Source organism: Protopterus annectens, chromosome 6.part1, assembly GCF_019279795.1.
Source record: "Protopterus annectens isolate FY-2018-M chromosome 6.part1, PAN1.0, whole genome shotgun sequence".
Classification (NCBI taxonomy): Eukaryota; Metazoa; Chordata; order Ceratodontiformes; family Protopteridae; genus Protopterus; species Protopterus annectens.
In genome coordinates this window covers 431,615,919-431,636,251 of record NC_056738.1, presented here as the reverse complement: position 1 = coordinate 431,636,251, position 20,333 = coordinate 431,615,919, and the positions used below count along the sequence as shown (strand labels likewise).

General features: G+C 43.9%; 1 protein-coding gene across 1 annotated transcript in view; it reads right to left on the bottom strand.

The window, feature by feature from the left end:
* Nucleotides 1–20,333, bottom strand: part of LOC122805613 (aspartyl aminopeptidase) — a 1,034,351-nt gene that overhangs the window by 709,398 nt on the left and 304,620 nt on the right. The window contains exon 5 of the mRNA XM_044075861.1: nucleotides 17,493–17,618. Within this exon, the coding sequence (XP_043931796.1) occupies nucleotides 17,493–17,618 (126 nt within the window). The remainder of the gene's footprint in view (nucleotides 1–17,492; nucleotides 17,619–20,333) is intronic.

Below are 20,333 nucleotides of genomic sequence, written 5' to 3'. Positions count from 1 at the left end.
CCCAAGCTAAGTGGTTTTGATGCACTACCCCTCCAGGTCATCTCTTGGATACATAGGATGTCCAGCCTCCTCTGTATCATCATGTCATCCACTTCCAAGCTGCATCCTGTCAGTGAACCTACATTAAGAGTAGAAATTCTCAGTTCATGTTTGGCAGGTTGGTTGGTTTTACATCCAGCTTTTGCTCAACAGAACTATCCCAGGTATGGCCAGTATACAAAAGACTTAATGCTACTGTAAGTTATGTGTGATGCCACACATCAGTTAGCATACGTCGGCCATAAAGAGATGTCAGGTACAAAGTGAACATCAGCACTTACCAACCTCGGAATCTAATGTCACAATGCGCCAGCTTGATACAGGTGAAGAAACATGCAACCAAGGACCAGGCAAGCATTAGGGGAAGGTGGCGGCAGAGGGGGGGGGGTAATACTGCAGCATATAGAAAAGGACATCTATGGTTATGGTAAGATTTTACACAACTGTTCTTTGCCCTTCTATTCATATGCTGCAGTATTCATAACATAAGGGAGACTCCCAAAGCTCATGCAGAGGAAGAACTGGGTGGAGGAGCAGAAGCATTTTCCACAAACCAATGCTGAATACCTCTGGCAAACCCAGCCCTGGACCTAGAAATGACATCTAGTTTATAGTATTTGGTGAAAGTATGAGTAGAAGACCAGGTAGCTGCCTCCAGGATAGAGCAAGTGTCCAAGTCCTTAAAGATGGCCCCATAAGAAAACACTGCCCTAATGGAATGTGCCCTCACAGGTGAAGAAAGACCTTTCCATTTGCTAAGTAACATAAAGAAATAGCTTTAAAAAAATCCAAGAGGAAATAGTTTGCTTGGTAACAGGGTGACCCAGGGCCCTCAGGTAATAGGAGACAAACAGGCATTCAGACTTACAGATGGACCTAGTTTTGTTCACGTAGTATCTGAATTGCCTGTGTATGTCTAAAGTGTGTAAAATCTTCTCACAGGACGATTGAGAAGAAGGAAAAAAGGCTGGAAGGTTGATTGAATGAGGGAAAACTCATCCACCTTGAGCATAAGGGAGGGATTACTGGGAAGAGAAACCCTATCCCTGTGAAAGACTGAAGGGAGAGGTAGACATTAGGGCTTGAAACTCAAGAGACCCTTCTGGCAGAAGTAATTGCCACTAGAAGAACAGTTTTCCATGTGCTATACTGCTGGGAACAGGAACTTGCTGGCTCAAATGGGGCCAAGTTAAGTTTCGCTAAAAAACTGAGATCCCAGGGAGATGGAAATTGTTACCTAGGTTGTCTAATGAGTAGATTACTTTTAGGAACAGTTTAACGTCCAATCTGGAAGCTAAAGGTGGGAAACATAGGTAAACATGCAGAGATGGCAGAAAAATGGGCATTAACTGAAGAGTAAGACAGCCTACTCTTCATCAATTCACACAGATAGGACAACACCACTGGGACTTCTACAAAAACAGTGGTTGAAAATCATTTTTTGTGACACCAGATGGAAAACCTCTTTTATTTGAAAATGTAGGATTTCCTAGTAGGCGGTTTTCTGGCATTCTGCAGAACTTGAAGCACATCCTCAGAGTAAAAAGTATCTGAAGGGGATTAAAACTCCATCACTCACAGGGTCATGTTTAGAGTTGACATCTGTGGATACCCTAGAGTTCCCCTGTCCTGTGTGAGCAGGTTCATCCTGTGGGGTAACTTGTGGTAACTGCCCTTGGTTAAATGCAGGAGGAGGGGAAAATCCATGCTGTCTTGGCCAAAAGGGAGTCACGAGCAAGATTTTAGTTGTTCCTGCTGAGTTTTCAGTAGGACCTTCAGGAGAAGTGCGAATGGGGGCAATGGATACAGAAAAACCTCTTCCAAGAAAAGGATAGAGTGTCCACCTTCCATGCAAGGGATGTGGGATCCTGGTACAAAACTTGGAAAGTTGTCCATTCATGGGGGCAAAGAGATCTATCTGACATGTATCCCATCGATGGACCAGATCCAGAAACACATCCCTGTTCAACATCCATTTGTGGGATTGAGTCATGGTCCTGCTGAGTTGGTCTGCCACCACATTCTAAAGACCTTACTTTGGAAGGCTAACTCCCAGGCCTGTAACGCCAGTCTGCACAGGAAGTACACTTTGCCCCCCCCCCCATTTGTTGACATACCCAGAGGACTGTGGTGTTGTCTGTGAACCACCTTAGAACGCCTGGAGAAAGGCTGGACTTGAAGATTTTGAGAGCAAAAATCAAGGCCATTATTTCTTTTATGCCGATGTGCTCCTTTGTTTGTGTTTGAGACCAGACATCTCTGACCTTTCAGGATTTCAGTGTTGCACCCCACCCTGTATCAGACGCATCCGTTTACAGATCCTGAGTGGAAAGAAGTGGTTGTAGGGGTAGACCTGGGTTCTTTCAAACCTGAAGAATCCACCAATGCAACTCCCTTTTCAAACAGGGTAGGCCAGAAATGACAAAGTCTAGAGGGTGGGAGTGTTGCCTCCAAACCATTCTCAAGAACCACTGGAATATTCTCATATGCAGCCTGGCTAAGGGAAGCATGGGAATCCTTGAGGCCATGTACCCCAGGAGGCATAGGAAGTCCCTGGCAGTCAGAGAATGAAGTGGTAAAAGGCCCTGGGTAAAGGCAGTAAGGGACAGGACCTTTTCTGGGGGTAAACAGGCAGGCATCCTCTCTGTCTGAATCCTGCACCCAAGAAAAACATGGTCTTGGGAAGGGGTCAGACTAGATTTCTGAAAGTTGATTGTGATTTCTAGACTTTCCAGTAGAGACATCATGAAGGAAAGATTCTCCAGAAGGATGTCTGGGACAGTGCCTGGAGGAGGTCGCCTAGGTATGGAAAAATCTGTATACCCTATAGCCTGCAGTAGGCTAATACAGGAGCTAAACATTTTGTGAAGACCCTTGGTGCCGTAGACAGACCAAAGGGCAAAGCACAGAATTGAAAATGTGAGGAAGCAATAGAAAAGGGAAGAAATTTCCTGAACCTTTTGTGAATGGGGAGATGAAAGTAGGCATCTTTGATGTCTAATGACACCATGAAGGCCTGAAAAAGAATTAGTGGGGGAAGGGAGGGTAAAGTCAACATACAAAAGGTGGGGACTTTCAGAAAGGCATTTAGATGGGAAAGGTCCAGAATGGGTTTCCAGGAGCCATCCTTCCTGGGGACCAAAATATCCTGGAGTAAAATCCTTTCCTCACTTGAGAGGGGGGTACTTCCTGAATAGTGTCCTGGGATAAAAGAGAGTAAATGACCTATGGAAAGAATTCCATTTCTTTTGGTGGTTGTGGGATGCCCCTGAAGGAGGGGGGAGTCTCTCACACCATAAAATACCCTTGCTGGATGATGGAAAGGACCCAAGAGTCCTGGGTTATCTGATTCCAAGCTGGGAGAGAAAGAGAGAGGCGAAGAGACAAGGGAGCACATGGGTCTGGAGGCAGATAGTCTCAGACTACCTGGCTTGGCCTGAAAAGGCCGTTTCTGAGAGAGTATGGAGGAATCAGACTTAGAAGGGGTTTGTTTCCTGGAGTTCCTCTTACCTTTGTTGGAAGGAGCCTTTCTAACAAAGGCGATTTTGGCAGGATCATTCCTCTGGAATCTGAGGACAGGTGAAACAAATATGTGTTTTAGATCCTGGAGCTCCTTGATCTTTTCTTGAGGTGTTTTAAAAAGTTCTGCAGCTGCAATACCAAGGTTTTGTTATCCAGAGGGGCATCCATTAATTTGGCTTTAATGTCATCAGACAAGGTCAAGGAGCTCAGAGAGGAGTTTCCCTGCATCTGATAAAAGAGCCAAGGAGTATACGTGTCTGATAATTAACTGCCCTGAAGGCCAAGATAGCAGAAGTATATACTTTTTTCCCTAGTCTCTCCATGACTTTGCTCTCTTTATCCAAGGGAAGCAAGGAGGAGGAAGGCAATAGTTTAGATGCTTTACCTTCTGAAACTAACACAAAAGCTCGATCTGCAGAAGGTGCTTTAAAGAGGAATTTGGAGTCCTCAGGCACCTTATAAAATCTGTCTGGACATTTGGGAGCAGGGGACTGGGAGTCTGGGCATTTAAAAGCAGCTGTGAAAGCATCTAAGAAGACCGGCAGGACAGAGAGAATGGCAGATGGAGGAGAACAGTCCATCTGGAGGAGGTCTTAGTACCTCTTCTGTATGTCAGACACTTGGCAGCAGTCCCACTTGAATAAATCCTTCTTCAAAATGATTTGCTCAAAGGAAATATCCTCCCCAGGGGAATCCATACCATTATATTCATCCTCTGGGGAGGCATAACCTGGGGGGGAAGTGATTTGTGTGAAGTAAGCAAGGGATTCATCCTCTGATGATTCCTTCTCATCTGATGAAATATCCACTGAAAAGGTCTTGGGAAAAGGTCTGCCAATCTGGTGCTTGATCCTAGGAAACCGGGGAAACATGTTTGGCTTTTAGTTTTTTTTCTTTTTAGGTGCTTCCATGTGGTGGAAAGTGAATGAGCCAGACGTCGGCCTCCACTCCACAACATCTGTAGGCACATCCTCCCGCACAACGATTTGGGTGATGCCACGTGGGCCTTCAGTAATAAGCCGCGGTTCCCCCCTACAACCAAACTGGATGTCCACGATTCCCTCACGGACATGCTGGTAGAGTTCTTTACAGCTTCTGAGGATGCAGACAGACTGTGAAAGCGCTTACGTTTTGGTATTTTAAATAAAGTATTTGTATCCAGCCAATGTCTACCAATTGCGGGACAGCATTCAGACCCACAACGGCCTTGGGAGGGACTCCTGAAATACAAGGAGCAGCAGGAAGGTCAGGCCAAGACTTCTTGGCCTTTTTAAGTTGTGGCTTGTCTGAAGGGCCCAAAGCCACCTCCATATCTCATGCTTGACACTTAAGGTGCTGATTCTCCATATATAGTTTAAGGGAAGCTAGACGGCTGTGAAGTGTTTTGGGGACAAAGGCCTTACAGATATAGCACAGGTGGTGTGAGCTTTGTTTGGGCCTAATCAAAACAAGCAGAGCTCATGAGAATCTTTTTGTGGAATCTGACTTTCACACTGATACTTGCCCTTGCTAGCTGACATGTACTCACTAAATACAAAACAGTAGCCAATATTTAAAGAAAAAAACCCTATGGGGCAATTATCTGAACCAAAGTTCACGACTTATCTGGCAAGTGACGACCAGAGCTGGTGATCAGACAGGAGGCAGAAAAGTTCTGAGGGTGGTATATGCTGACGTTCACTTTATACCAGAAGTCTTTTTATGGCTGGTGTACACTAACTGATGTGTGGCATTAAGTCTTTTGGATACTGGCCAGACGTACGAGTCAGCCAGAGGTGGACTCTCATGTTATGAATACTGCAGCATATGAAAAGAAGGACAACCAAAGTTGCCTTGGCCAAAAAAGTGCTACCAATTATCCTTGGACCTTCCTCTCTGATCTTTAGAAGTAACCTGGGAAAGAGAGGTCAGCGAAGGAAATCATAAAAAAATAGACCTATCCACTGGAAGGAGAAAGCATCCATTCTTTAAGTCCTGTGCTCTGGATTCCTTGAACAGTACTTATTTGTATGTTTTATGATGAGGCAAAAAAACCTACTTCTGGCACACCCCACTTGTGAGTGATTTCTTTGAGAATGGACTTTAACATCCACTTAAGGTCTTTGAGGACCTGCTGAGATGGTCTGCAAGGATTTTGTTTACCCCTGGAAAGTAGTGTGCTATTAAATGTAACCCCATCTTCTGTGCTGCCTCCCAAATCTTCATGGCCAAGGGCAGAGTGGGTATGAGAGGGAATCTCCTTGCATGTCTAAGTACTACATGACTTTGGTGTTACTTGTCTTGATAAGTAAGGTGTCTGATTTCTAATGTTGCTTGAAAGATGTCATTCCCCTGAGAACTGCCATTATTTTTTTAGACTGATGTAAATCTTTATAACAGTTATCTCCCATCTGCTCTGCACTTGCAGATGACCAAAGTATGCACCATATGCTAGGTCAGAGAAGTCTCTTGTCATCATACGGTTGCCAAATTGGCATTGAACAGAAAACCCTTTGCTTTGGCTGCAGGCCTCTAGAAAGCAAACCAGCTTCCATTTTAGACAGGGAAGCAGTTTTAACCTGAAACTGAAGGGGTGCCTGTGTTGGTATTGCATGTTTCATGTACCACTGGATTTCCTTCATGTGAAGCTTTGCAAAGGAAATTACTAAATGCACCATGTCATGCAACTCAGGCCTCTCAAAAGCTCCCTGACAAAGATGATCTCGTCCTGAGCTGCTTTGAAATACAGAGACAGAAATACAACCTTTTCCAGGTTTTCTGAGTCCATCAGTCACCCAAAACACCTGTCTGTTTGTAGGTGTTAAAACTACAGTTTTTATGTCAAGAGAGCACACCTAGTTTGAGGAAAGAGTCCATGATCATGTTTACAGATGCTGTACATTCCTCCACAGTCTTCTTCTTTCGGCTTTTTCCCAGTTCGGGGTCGCCACAGTAGATCACATGTCTGCTCATGATTGGCAGTGGAGTTTTACGGTGTTGAGTTGCAAGCCAAGCACCCAACCTTCCACAGAAGGCACACAAACGCACACACTCATGCCTAGGGCCAATTTAGAGTATCCAATTCACCTACAGCATGTCTTTGGGATGTGGGAGGAAACTGGAGCACCCAGAGGAAACCCATGTAACCATAGGGAGGACATGCAGACTCTGCACAGAAGGCACCCCAGCCGAGGATCGAACCAGAGAACCTCTTACTGTGAGGCGGCAATGCTAACCACTGCACCACCGTGGAATGAGACAATAATCTAGGTAAGGATAAATCTGCACACCCTTGATCCTGAAAAAGGCAACTACTGGAGTCAAACATCTTGTAAATACTCTCAGAAAAGTAGATAAACCAAAGGACAATGCACAGAACTGAAAGTGATTTCCACTTGCCCTGAAGAAAAGGTATCTCTTGTGCTCCTTCACTATGGGGATAAGGAGGTATACATCTTTTAGATTTAGGGCGACCATGAAAGCCCGAGGGGAGATCATGGGTAGAAGCTTTTGGAGAGTGAGTAACTTGAATTTGTAAACAAAAATAGAAAATGTGTTTAGTCTTGAAAAGAGAAAGGTTGGTAGCCAAGCCCCCAATTTTCTCTGGACTAGTAAAAGTCTTGAATAAAAACATTTCCCACTCTTTTGGAAGAAATGGCTCTATGGGCTCTTATGCCAGCCTTCTTTGAGCCTGTGCCTCCTTGAGGTTTCCTTTGGGAAGAGTGGGAATACCTAAAGACCTTGAAAGGGATGCAAGCTGTAATCTGTACCCTGTTCTTTTAATTTGTAGCACCCATTTGTCTTGGGTTATGTTTATCAACTCATGTAAGAAGGAAAGTCTGCCTACCAACTTTGTGAGCAAGAGAAAGGGTTGGGCTGGGATGTGTCTTAAGGAATGGACAAGAAGGTGTTCTCTGACTCACTGATGCTGCCTTCCTGTACTCCAGGGCATGGGGCCCTGTAACTTGGACCCCTGGCCAACTTGCCATCTTATTTGTTGTCTCTGTTGTCTTTCTCTTTTGGCCTTCTCCAGCCATGTAAACAAGACAAAGAAATGAAAGGACCAGGATTTAGTAAGAACATTCCCATTGAACCTTCTGCATGGGAGTGAAACATGAACAGTCTTTGACAATTTAAAGGGACTTGCCCTTGACCTCCAGTTTCTTAAATACACTCTTTGCTAGGGTCGTAATAGAAAATCCATATCTAAGGGTGTATCAAGATCTCAGCTCATGATCAGGCAAAGATTTTTCCCTTAACCAAGTCTATTCTTTGCTAACAAAACCAGAAACAGGTGCCCTACTTGATGTATCCAAGGCACCATAACCACAATGTAAGAAGGGTTTAACAACTTGAGAACAAGAGTTACAGAGTTCCAACAGCTCCTTTTGGAGAGTGTTAACCTCCATCCTCTACAGCTTCTGTTTCATTTGGTCTATGTGAGATTCCCGAAATTTAGCCAAATAAAAATGGCAATTCAAGGCTCTCATGGCCAGGCTAACTACTATAACTTTTTTGTCAAATCCATATAGGGTTTTCTCCTCTTTGTCATTAGACAATGGACTTTAAGAGGTGCTGTCCTTACCTCCATTGGGAATTTGAGAATCTGCTACAGGATTTCTGAAGAGATGTTGTCTGTGTCCATGACCCTGTAGAAATGATCAGGTTTCCTGGTGGAAAGGAGCTAGAAGTCAGGTTGCAAGATGTGTTTTGAATATCATCAACCACAACCTCCAAAACTGGAGGAAATGACAGAAGTCTGTGTTCAGAAATACTCCCTTCACAGACTATAATCTCAAACCTCCCAATGGAAAGACTATCATCTTATGAAGGGTCCCCCCAGTCGTAAAATCCTCAGGTGGTGAGGGTAAGCCAAGTGTTTCAACCAACTCAGAGTTGGCATACAACCCTGAGGAAATTTGGTCAACATATGCCAGCTCATCTTCAAGCAAATCACAGGAATAAGAAGACTCCTGAGAAGAATGTTCTCTTCCTTTCTGCAGAAGTTCCTGTAGCAGGAGCCATACTAGGACCAAGCTGAATGAATCTCATAAAATCCATAAGATCCACAGCTAACCTGACCATGTCCTACATGTAAGCCTGAAGGGACTGAGAGACAGAAGGCCTAGTCAGGGGCAAGCAATTAGTGACCTTTTTGCCCTTGACCTTGGATCTGGTCTTGGGTAAGATGTTGGCCGTCTCTGACCCAGCTTGTCACCATTCCTTCATCTGTCCCACAGTGTGCACTTTACCAAAAATCTCAGGCACTTCACCTCTATCACCTCAAGCTTCCTCAGCTGGTCTGCCTTTACTGCCCAGATTGCTGTACCATACAGTAGTACTGGTTGCATCCCAGTTTTGTACACATCAGTTTTCAGCTTCATTTGGCATTCTTTTGTCATACACTAGCCCTGGACCTCCACATCAGATGGCTACAACCTCTCTGATTCTAGCTTTGACTTCCTCATTCAAATTTTCCTTCTCTTCAACCATCTCTCCCATATACTTGCAGCCATGTGCCTTCAGGTTTGCATTCTATTCCCCTATCCTTTGCTGAAGTTCTTGCTTAACATTTGCCTACAGCAACTTTGTTGATCTGTCCCCACTGACCTGCTTGATAATGTATTCCATTATAGCATGAAGAGCAGTGGAATGCCAGCTAAACCCTGATACACACCAACTTCCACTGGGAACTTCTATGTGAACCTGAGCACTTTTCATACTGGAGTCATTAGGTCCTTGTACATAGCCTGCACTAATTCTAGCAATGCTTCTGGGACTTTGAACCACTGCAGGACTGCCCAAATCAGCTTTCTTGGATCTTATCTTATGCTTTCTCCACATCTAGGAATGCCCACATGGACTCTTTCCTTATCTCTAGCTTTTTCCTCAACTATATATCTCACTGCAAACATTGGGTCAGTTGTGATGCAACCTGATCTGAATCTGAACTGCTCATCTCCCACCTTACTTTCTACTACTCTATATATTTACCAATCACACTCTCCAGAACTTTCATGCTATGACTTTAATGCCCTGTATTGCCATAGTTGTGGATCTCCTCTTTGCACTTGTACGTGACTTGCTCAAAATTACTACACCAAAAATCTAAAAGCAGCAACAAGATTATCTAAGCTGGCAGTACTAGAATACCAAGCTAATAGAGAATGGAAGTGATAAGCAATAAGGAGATCTTGGGCTTTGGTCTGATAAGAAGTGGTCAGAAATGGAAGCAAAGCAAAGGAAGTGACTCACTTTGGTTAGGTTGCCCATTTTAAAGGGGTGACCAGAGGATGCAGTCATCCAGTCATAACTTCAGTTGTACCTTTGGTAATAGTAGAACACAGCGAGTTTCCCTTGACAGACATGGTGCAGACATCAGAAGAGGAAGCCTGCAGAGCAACCTCGGACTGGAATGACGTGTGAGCCTTGGTAGCATTCATAGTAGGCCAGAAACGATGGCAGCCTACCAAAGGGTTGTGCCAGAGGGTTTGGACCTAAGAGTCGTTGGACCATGGGGCCGCAAAGGCACCTCACCTAGCCTGTCAGTAGATTTAAGACCTATAGTTGGAGCTTTTATGATCATGTCAGGGTCCTTTGTCTTTTTGTCATTGTTTGTTTGGAATGACACTAGCGGATGCCTGAGTCTGTGGTGGAGGCCCTGTGGCAGCAGTGGGTTATGACGCCACCAAGGAAGCCGAAGAGGAAGATTCCATATGAGCAGCAAGTACCTTTTGCATGGAATTTTGCCCAGTCAAGACAGTCAGACACAATGATCGGAGACCCCATACAAAGCAGACAAAATGAGTAAGATTCTTTATGCGGGATTTGTTTCCCACACTTCCAGCAAGTGTTGAGTTGTCTGGACATATATATTAAGAGAGAAATTTCCCCAATGGAGTACTTATTTGACTGGAAGAAGGTTCTCTAAAAACATGAGCTGACAGATGGACTGCAAGTGTACTGAACACAAAATGAAACACACTGGACTGCACAGCTAGAAAGAACTGAAGATGGCAAAGATGGATGCCCTTCCTCTAACCTGCTGTCCACACATCTGCCTTCAGACATCTGTTGGCTAGGGATGATATAAAAAACTCTGGAAATAGGGGTGGTTGTGGGCTTCTGCATGGCAGGAAGACCCCAAGAATGAATACTTCAACAATGACTACGAAGAACATCAAGACAATCTATGCTGGCAGTCCTAGAAAACCAAGATAATATGGAAAAGAAGAGAGAAGCAGATTACTCAAAACTGCACTAAAAGGAACAGAACGACTCAGATCAATTAGTAATTTTATTCAAAATTAGAATTACAAAATTCTGTATGCAGAAATAAGTAATCAAGATTCACACAAAGGCAACATGGATTAACTTGCACGTCTCAGATGCCCCAGTGCTAACAAAAGGCAGTTATGCCCAAATTTGTACTAAGGGGAACAGCCCAGCTCAGCACTTTTAACCAGGAAACAAACTCAAAGTAATCACTGATTTACACTGAAGGAATAGGAACTAGCTTGTAAGGCTTGGAAGCCAGAGCACCAACAAAAGTAATAAGTAGTTATGCACAAATTTACACTAGACAGAGAAGCTAAGAAGCAGAATCAAGGTAAATCAAGAATTCTCACCAAAGCAATAAAAATAAACTTGTATGGTTCGGATGCCAAATCTTCTACCTGCTGAAATACCAAGCAGTACATATGCTACTTTAAAACGATGGATAGAAGAGTGATAAAGTACAGTTGTGTACACTTAACATAAATGTAGATGTTCAATTGTATTCACTGTTGCAGTCATCACATTTGGATTATCTGCTTGCAGTAGCCCTCAGTCGGCCTGATTATCAAAGTCTTGTGTCCTGCGTCGGTTGTGGTCTCATCTTCCGTGACGCCAGGTAGTCAGGGGTATAAAGCATGCAGCCGACGCCATAACATCAGTTTTTCTTGCCCCAGATGTCAGATGCCCCCCTAATGGGAAGCAATTAAATATATATATATATATATATATATATATATATATATATATATATATATATATATATGCAAGGTTATACCTCCAACAAAAAAGCTAATACACCAAAAAGCTTTTAAGTATAGTAAAGGAGAATATAGGCATAGCCAAAAGCAGTCAGGGGGCTGGAGGGAGGGTAACCAGGATTGCAACAGTGACTACACTCGAACATCTACATTTATGGTAGGTGTACACAACTGTACTATGTTCTTCGTGTTTCACTGTTGCAGTCATCACATTTGGGTAGATTCCCAAAGCTAAGGATGGGAGGAGGAATTTAGATAGCATTAGGACCAGCTATAAGGCCCAGCAAGAATGCAATGGCAAAGCCATCTCTGGATTTAGAGAAAATTGGCAAATGGTAATGCTTGGTGAAAGTATGTACAGAACTCCAGGTAGCAGCTTCTAGGATGTCCCTGGTAGGGACACCTCTGAGAAAGGCTGTAGAGGTAGATGCAGCCCTGGCTGAGTGGGGTCTTATCCCCTGTGGGATAGGTTTTCCATGGTGCTTATAGCAGAAATGAATGCAATGGCCTATCCACTTAGAAATGGTTTGCTTTGAAATGGTCTTCCCCTCTGCCAGTGCAGCAAATGCTACCAGCAGTTGTTCAGATTTCCTTTGAGGTTTAGTCCTGTCCAAGTAAAATCTAAGTTGTCTGTGCACATCTAAGGAGTGCAGTATCCATTCCCCTTTGTTCTGTGGATTAGAAAAGAAGGTTGGCAAATGAATGGACTGATTAAGACCCACAATGGATACTACCTTGGGCATGAAAGAGGGATTTGTCCTGAGGGACACCCTGTCTGCATGAAAGATGAGGAAAGGCTCCACTGCCATAAGGGCCTGTAATTCAGATACCCTTCTTGCTGAAGTGATTGTTAAAAGAAAGGCGGTTTTCCAAGAAAGGAATTTTAACTCTGCACCTGCAGCTGGCTCAAAAGGAGGTAGAGTGAGTTTCTCCAATACAAAGTTAAGGTCCCAGGCTGGACTTGGGGCTCTCCTGGGTGGTCTTAAGTTCTTGGCCCCTCTGAGGAACTGCTTGAGCAGTGGATGAGAGAAAGGGGTGGTTCTGTGTTGTAATGAGCTGAAATGGCTGAGGCATGAATTTTGATGGAGGAAAAAGAAAGGTCCTTGTGAAGCATCTCAGTTAAGTATGGAAGAATCTGAGGTAAATTGGGCACTGCTGTGGCCATCCCTTGAGTTTGGTTCCAGGCACAGAATCTTTTCCATTTTTCAGCATAAGGTTTTCTAGTACTAGGCCTCCTTGCCTCCAAAATGACATCCAACACTTGTTTACTGAGGGATGGTAACGATGAGATTAGGTAAACAGCCGGGTTGCCAGGTTCAGGGTTTGAAGCTGAGGATGCAGAATCTGGCCCTCCTGCTGTGACAGAAGGGTAGGGGTCTGAGCTAGGTGCCATCGAGCCAGCAGTGACACACTGCGCAAGAGGGGTTACCAGTGTTGGCGTGGCCAGTCTGGTGCAATCAGTATCGTCCTCGGTTTGTCCTATTTGACCTTTAGTAGTGCCTTGGAGAAAAGAGGAGAGGCAGAGGGGGAAAGGCATAAACTGATAAGATTTTTCCAGCTGAAGGACAGGGCATCCACTTTCCAAGCTTGTTTGTGGGCAGTCCTTGTGCAGAATTTGTCCAATTGGTAGATCTGGGGGGAGGCAAACTGGTCTATATCCAGGCTCCCCCATTTGTTTATCAACATGTTGAAAGTCATTGGTTCCAGTTTCCACTCGTGTGGGTCCATAAGATTTCTGCTTAGTTCGTCTACCAGTGTATTTAGTTTTCCTGGCAGGAACTGAGCCTGTAGATGCACTTGGTAGCTCAAGGCTGTGATCCTCAGAGCCATGGCTAGTCTGCAGAGAGGCTATGAATGGGTACTCCCCTGCTTGTTTATGTATCACATAACAGTGGTGTTGTCCGTCTTTACCATTAATTGTCCTGGAAGAATGTGGTCCTTGAAGGTGGCCAGAGCAATCTGTACAGCTAACATTTCTTTTTGATTGCTATGTAGGTGCATTTGACTTGGGCTCCATTTGCCCTGAATGCACTTCCCTGCTAGGTGAGCCCCTCCATGCATAGTCTGATGCATCTGTTGTTAGGGTTTGAGTGGCAGGGGGTAGACTGAATGGTAGTCCCTTGTTTTGGTGGCAGGTCTCTGCTCACCAAAGGAACTAACTGTGCGCAAGGTAAGATAGGAATCATTGCTTCTAGATTCTGAGAATGATGACACCATAGGCTTTTTAGATACCATTGCAATTTCCTCATATGCAGTCTTGCATATGGAATTAGGAGAATGCAGGAGGCCATGAACCCCAAGACTTGCAGTATTTGCCTTGATGACAGCAGGGTTTTAGTGGTCATTAGTTTGAAGTAAGTTGTCAAATGAATTTGTTTCTCTGGCATGAGGAAAGCCATCTCTGAAGTTGTGTTCAAGCTTGCTCCCAGGAATGTAACTTATTGACAGGGTACAAGACGTGATTTCTTTTTGTTTATGGTGTACCCCAGACAATTTAGCACCTTTTGTACAAATGCCAGATGATTCAAAAGTATGTCCTAGCTTTCTGCCTGAATTAGACAATCGTCCAGGTATGGGTATATTTGAATATTTCTTTGCCTGCAAAATACAATGACTGGAGCTAGGCACTTTGTGAATACCCTGGGTGCAGTAGATAAGCCAAAGGGCAGTGCAGAGAACTGATAGTGCATGTAGCCTGCTTTGAAAATTAGGTATCTTCTGCAAGATTCCCTGATTGGGATGTGCAGGTAGACTTCCTTTAAATCCAGTGATGCCAACCAGGCATCCTTGCCTAGCATAGGAAGCAACTGGTGAAGAGTTAACATCTTGAATTTTGGGATCACCAAAAAGGAGTTTAGGTTAGAAAGGTCCAGAAGAGGTCGCCATAAGTTGTCTTTTCTGGGTACCAGGAAAAGTCTTGAGTAGAAACCTTGTCCCTTTTCCTCTTCTGGTACAGTCTGAATAGCCCTTATGCTTAAGAGAGAGAGTACTTGCTTTTGAGCCTCTGTCCATTGTTTTGGGGGTAGATTTGGCCAACTGTTTGGGGTTGGTAACGTGTGGAAGTGAAATCTGTATCCTTGGGAAACTATATTTAAAACCCATTTGTCCTGGGTAATGAGTTCCCAGTTTTTTGCCTGCAGAGCAATCTTTCCCCCTAAAGGAGCAGTCAGTTGAAAAGTGCTTGGAAGTGTTAAAGTTAAGTCATTGAGACAGCTTACCATAGGGGGAGTCTTACTACTCCCTAATTTGGGAGTGGGAGCCCTCCACTGCTTAGTCCTGTGCGTACCCTGGGACTGGAGCCTGGGTGTTCTGCGGGTTCTGGTTTTGGACTGAGAAGGCCAGGAAGAGGCAGAAAAGGACCAATTCTTAGAGGGCCAATGCCTTCCAAATCTTGGAGGCTGTACTTGTAGGAAATCTTTAACAGTTTGCATAGATTTAGCTTTTTCCTTCATCTTTTTAAGTACTTCTTCTGCTTTGTTGCCAAACAGGTGCTCCTGATTTAAGGGAGCATCCAGCAGTTTAGCTTTAACATGATCTGGCAAGATTGCTCCTTAAGCCAAGCATGCCTTCTAATTACAGACCCAGTGACAGCAGCCCTGCAAGATGCCTCTAGTGAATCAAAACCACATTGCAAAGTATGTTTTCCAACTTGTTCAGCAGAATGCATTAAATCCTGCAAATCATTATTTTCAGCACAGTCAGGAATCAACATCATTTTCTGTTTAAACAATCCAATAATATGCTGTTGATACTTTAACATATGAAACTGGCAGTTTAAGGCCCTAATGGCCAAGGATACAGAAGTGTATACCTTCTTACCCCACCTAACCAGCGCCCTGGAATCTCTATCAGAGGGGGTAGGATTTTTGGCAGTAGTAGCCTTAATGCCCTTGGGTCCCTGTGAAATGTTCTCAGGATCCGCAATAGGATTTTTAAAAAGGAAAATATGAGAGTCAGGAATCCTGTAATATCTATCAGGTATTCTGGGAGCAGGAGGTAAAGAGTCAGGGGCCAAGCTAGATTCCGAAAAGGCATCATCAACAATGTCTAGTACAGGAGGGATAGCTAAAGGCCTGTGTTGGGGCAGGAGTAAGAAATCCCTGACCTTCCTTTTAGAATCAGAGTAATCCTGGCTTTCTCAGTGGAAATGCTCCCTAAGAGTATGCAAGGTTTCACCAAAAGAGAAATCCTCTGGGGGGGAGGGGCAGAGGGAACAGAGTCCTCTGCATCAGAATCCTCATAGGTAGAAAAGGGTAAATCCTGGTCATCAGAGGAAACAGAAATTTCAGAATCCTGATCAGAAGTATCATAAGCAAATTCAGTCCTAGGTCTCTTAGAGAGGGAAGGATGGCTTCCCCTGATTAAAGTAATAAGGTCTTCAGCCATTCTTATCATTTATTTTTTAGGCATAGAGGCCTGACTATGTGGTCTGAGCATCGGTTTTCTAGGCATGTTTCGAGTTTTAGGCCTTGAAGAAGAAGATGGCGCCGGTTTAATATGCAAGTCAGTAGGCCTGAATACACTCTCAAAAGCTGGTACTTGCACAGCAGCTCCAGACTCATCCAAGGTACAGACATCCGCAGGTTCCACAGATGAAGCATCTCACGCCATACCAGACTCCGAATAGATCTCAGTAGAGGCCTGCAAATCTGAAGTAGTGGGTATCAGGGGCTGCGAAAGCGCCTCACTGAGTACCGGCGAACTGGCGACTAGCTTAGGAGAAGCGTCTTCGGCAACTTTGGACCTAGGATGCCTGTCTCTGTCTTTATCTTTGCGATTTCTGGAATGTCGGAAGTCGGGTGGCTTACCAAAGACATATCTGGATAATTGAACCGAGTACCAAAATATTTAGAAGCGTAAATATACCGACAACAAATAGTTCGCTGTTTAAATAAGGCACAAAACTGACAGCGAGGTGCATCGTGGTCAAGACCTAGGCAAGTGATACAGTAAGAATCAAAATCTTTATGAGGTATTTGCTTTCCACAAGAAATACAATTATTGATTTTTACTGACAACGGTTTAGCGCAAGAAAAAGTTTCCCCAACGGGGTACTTAAGCTTTAGTTAAAGACTTCGGTACTGAAACTCGAAAACGAAAATTTCAGGAGTCGGCGGACTGGCACTTGCGAACTGTTTCTGCTTCGGGCACCGCACGGCAAGAAAGACTGGTGTAATGGCATTGGCTGCATGCTTTATACCCCTGACTACCTGACGTCATGGAAGATGAGACAGCAACCAACGCAGGACCCAAGACTTTGATAATTAGGCCGACTGAGGGCTACTGCAAGCAGATAACCCAAATGTGATGACTGCAACAGTGAAACACAAAGAACATCTGGCCCTCTCTCAGCAGTATTAAACCTCACAACATCATTTATGACTGTTACTACCCCAGAAATGCCACCATGATGGATATTACAGATTAATAAGCCACCTTGAAATAGATACACCTTATAAACCACTATGACAGGTTCTTAAAGTATGTCAGGGCCAAAGCAGAGGGATGAGTGATAGCAATTATGTTCAAACATAATGTAATAAATTCACAAATTGACAGTAGAGTGAAGTCTCCACAAAACATTTACTTAACAGCAATTATCCTACATGCAAACCTACCTGCTGTGGTAAGGTCTATGTCAAACCCTGCTAGGGTACTTGTTATAAACAATAAATCCTATGACAAAATCATGAGCGTTCGTAAAGGATACTCCATGAAAACAATTTTAGCAATAACATGCACACAGAAGAATCTTATTTTGCTATAACTAAGAATAATTTATTTTACTCTGGGAAATGTGGGCAGGGGCAGCAACTGAAGACAAGATCCATGATTGCTTTAAGAACTCATTGAAAACACCTTAGTGGGTAAAGGTAATGGCATTAACCCAGTTTTCAAATAAAAGAAATGACTCACCTTTACCATCACCCTTCCTGCAATAGTGAGGTCTCTGTCAAACCAGGTACTCCAGATTCCACCACCATAACATTCTACTCCCACCTGCAGAAAACCAACACTGGCCTTCTTAGATCGAGCCTTCACCTAACAAGAGAAAGAGATCCAAAACAATCTGAATGAATATACCAACCAAACAAAATATTTTGCATTCTATTCCTTTTCAGCTTTTTCTTATTACATCATTAATGATAAATATGCATATTTATATTTATCTACCTCACATGACTACTTCTTTCGGCTGCTCCCATTAGGGGTCGCCACAGCGGATCATCTGTTTCCATTTCTTCCTGTCCTCTGCATCTTGCTCTGTCACACCAACCACCTGCATGTCCTCTCTCACCACATCCATAAACCTTATCTTAGGCTTTCCTCTTTTCCTGTTACCTGGCAGCTTCATCCTTAGCATCTTTTTCCCAATATACTCTGCATCCCTCCTCAACACATGTCCAAACCAATGTAATCTTGCCTCTCTGGCTTTGTCTCCAAACCTTCCAACCTGGGCTGACCCTCTAATATACTTATTCCTAATCCTGTCCACCCTCGTCACACCCAGTGAAAATCTTAAAATCTTTAACTTTGCCACGTCCATCTCTGACTCCTGCCTTTTTGTCAGTTCCACTGTCTCCAACCCATATAACATAGCTGGTCTCACTACCCTCTTGCAGACCTTCCCTTTCACTCTTACTGGTACTCGTCTGTCACAAATCACTCCTGACACTCTTCTCCACCCACTCCCTCCTGCCTGTACTCGCTTCCTTACCTATCTTCCACACTCACCATTACTTTGAACTGTTGATTCCAAGTATTTAAACTCATCCACCTTCGCCACCTCTACTCCCTGCATCTGCACCATTCCCCTATCCTCCCTCTCATTCACACACATATATTCTGTCTTATTCCACTGACCTTCATTCCTCTTCTCTCTAGACCATATTTCCACCTCTCCACGGTCTCCTCCACCTGTTCCCTACTCTCACTACAGATCACAATGTCATCTGCAAACATCATCGTCCATGGAGTCTCCTGTATGATCTTGTCTGTCAACCTGTCCATCACCATTGCAAATGAGAAAGGGCTCAGAACTGATCCTTGATGTAATCCCACCTCCACCTTAAACGCATCAGTCACTCCCACCGCAGACCTCACCACTGTCACACTATCCTCGTAATATCCTGTACCACTCTTACATACTTCTCTGACACTCCCGACCTCCTCATACAATACCACAACTCCTCTCTAGGCACCCTGTCATATGCTTTCTCTAAGTCCACAAAGAAACAATGCAACTCCTTCTGACCTTCTCTGTACATCTCCATTAACACTCTTGGAGCAAACATCGCATCTGTAGTGTTCTTTCCTGGCATGAAACCAAACTGCTGATCAGTAATCATCACCTCCCTTCTTAACCTAGCTTCCACTACGGTTTCCCATAACGTCATGCTGTGACTGATCAATTAAATCCCTCTGTAGTTACTACAGCTCTGCACATCACCTTTATTCTGAAAACTCAAAATACTGAATTCCATTTGACTGAGACCACAATACCAAATTTTCAAAATACTGACTGACTGAGTTTCATTATAATGAAAGCTTACACTGCTGAATTTCAAAATACTGAATTTTAAGCCATAGACATGCACAAAACCAATACCTAACTCTTTCAAAAACTTAAAAACTACTTACTTACCCTCTTAACAGAAGCCAGACTATATAAAATTAAACTAGGTGGGGGCTATGCCCCCCAACTATATATACTAACTCCAGGATTGCACTACAGTGGGGAAAACACTGGGCCCAAACCAGTTTGGTTTCTTGAAGGGCATATCATGCCTACTCAACCTGGTGGACTTCTTTGAGAAGGTCACCAAAGCAATAAATGAGGGTAAAATCATTTACACTGCCTACCTTGACATGGCCAAGGCATATGACAAAATACCCCACTCAGGCGTTTTTGACTAACTCAAGAAGTTAGGTACAAACCTGTATGTCACCCGGTGGATAGCCAAGTGGCTCACAGACAGGATCCAGGAAGTTAGAATTGGGGAGTCCACCTCTACAAAGAGGCCAGTCACAAGTGGAGTCCCTCAGGGATCAGTCCTTGGAATGATCCTTTTTGGCATTTACTTCTCAGAAGCCAAGGCCAATGTCAGTGGTCTCTGGCTGACTAAATTTGGAGATGATTGTACATTAGGTGCTGTCATTGAATCTCAAACTGACACAAATGTTCTACAGGAGGGGCTGACAGACAAATAACTGGTGTCAGAGCCATGGACTAAAAGTAAATGCCAAGAAATGTATAGTAGTATCCTTTGGGAAGTCATTCATCTCTGGTAACTATCATATTGACAACACACCCCTTAGAAATGACCCAGTAGTGAGGGACTTAGGGACACACATAGATAGTAATCTAGCCTTTGATCATCATGTGCCTACAGTGGTGAGGAAATCATTCTACGTTGCAAATCATATGAACAAAGGTATGGCATCTAAGTCCAAGGAGAAGTCATTGTTCCACTGTATTCGGCATTCATCAGACCTATCACTGAGTACAGTGCCCCCTATGGTATGTACCTAACCAGGGATATCCAACAACTGGAATGTCCACAGAGGTTCCTCACTAAAAGAATACAGGGGTTAAGTAATATGTCCTATGCAGACCGCCTCAAGGCCCTATCCCTATATTCTATCTCCTACAGGCTTTTTGAGGGGACTTCTATGCCTGGCATACAGGGCATTGTTAGGCCCCACACTGACGGACCTCCTGCATATCCACAAAACAAACAGTTTAATTAACCGTTC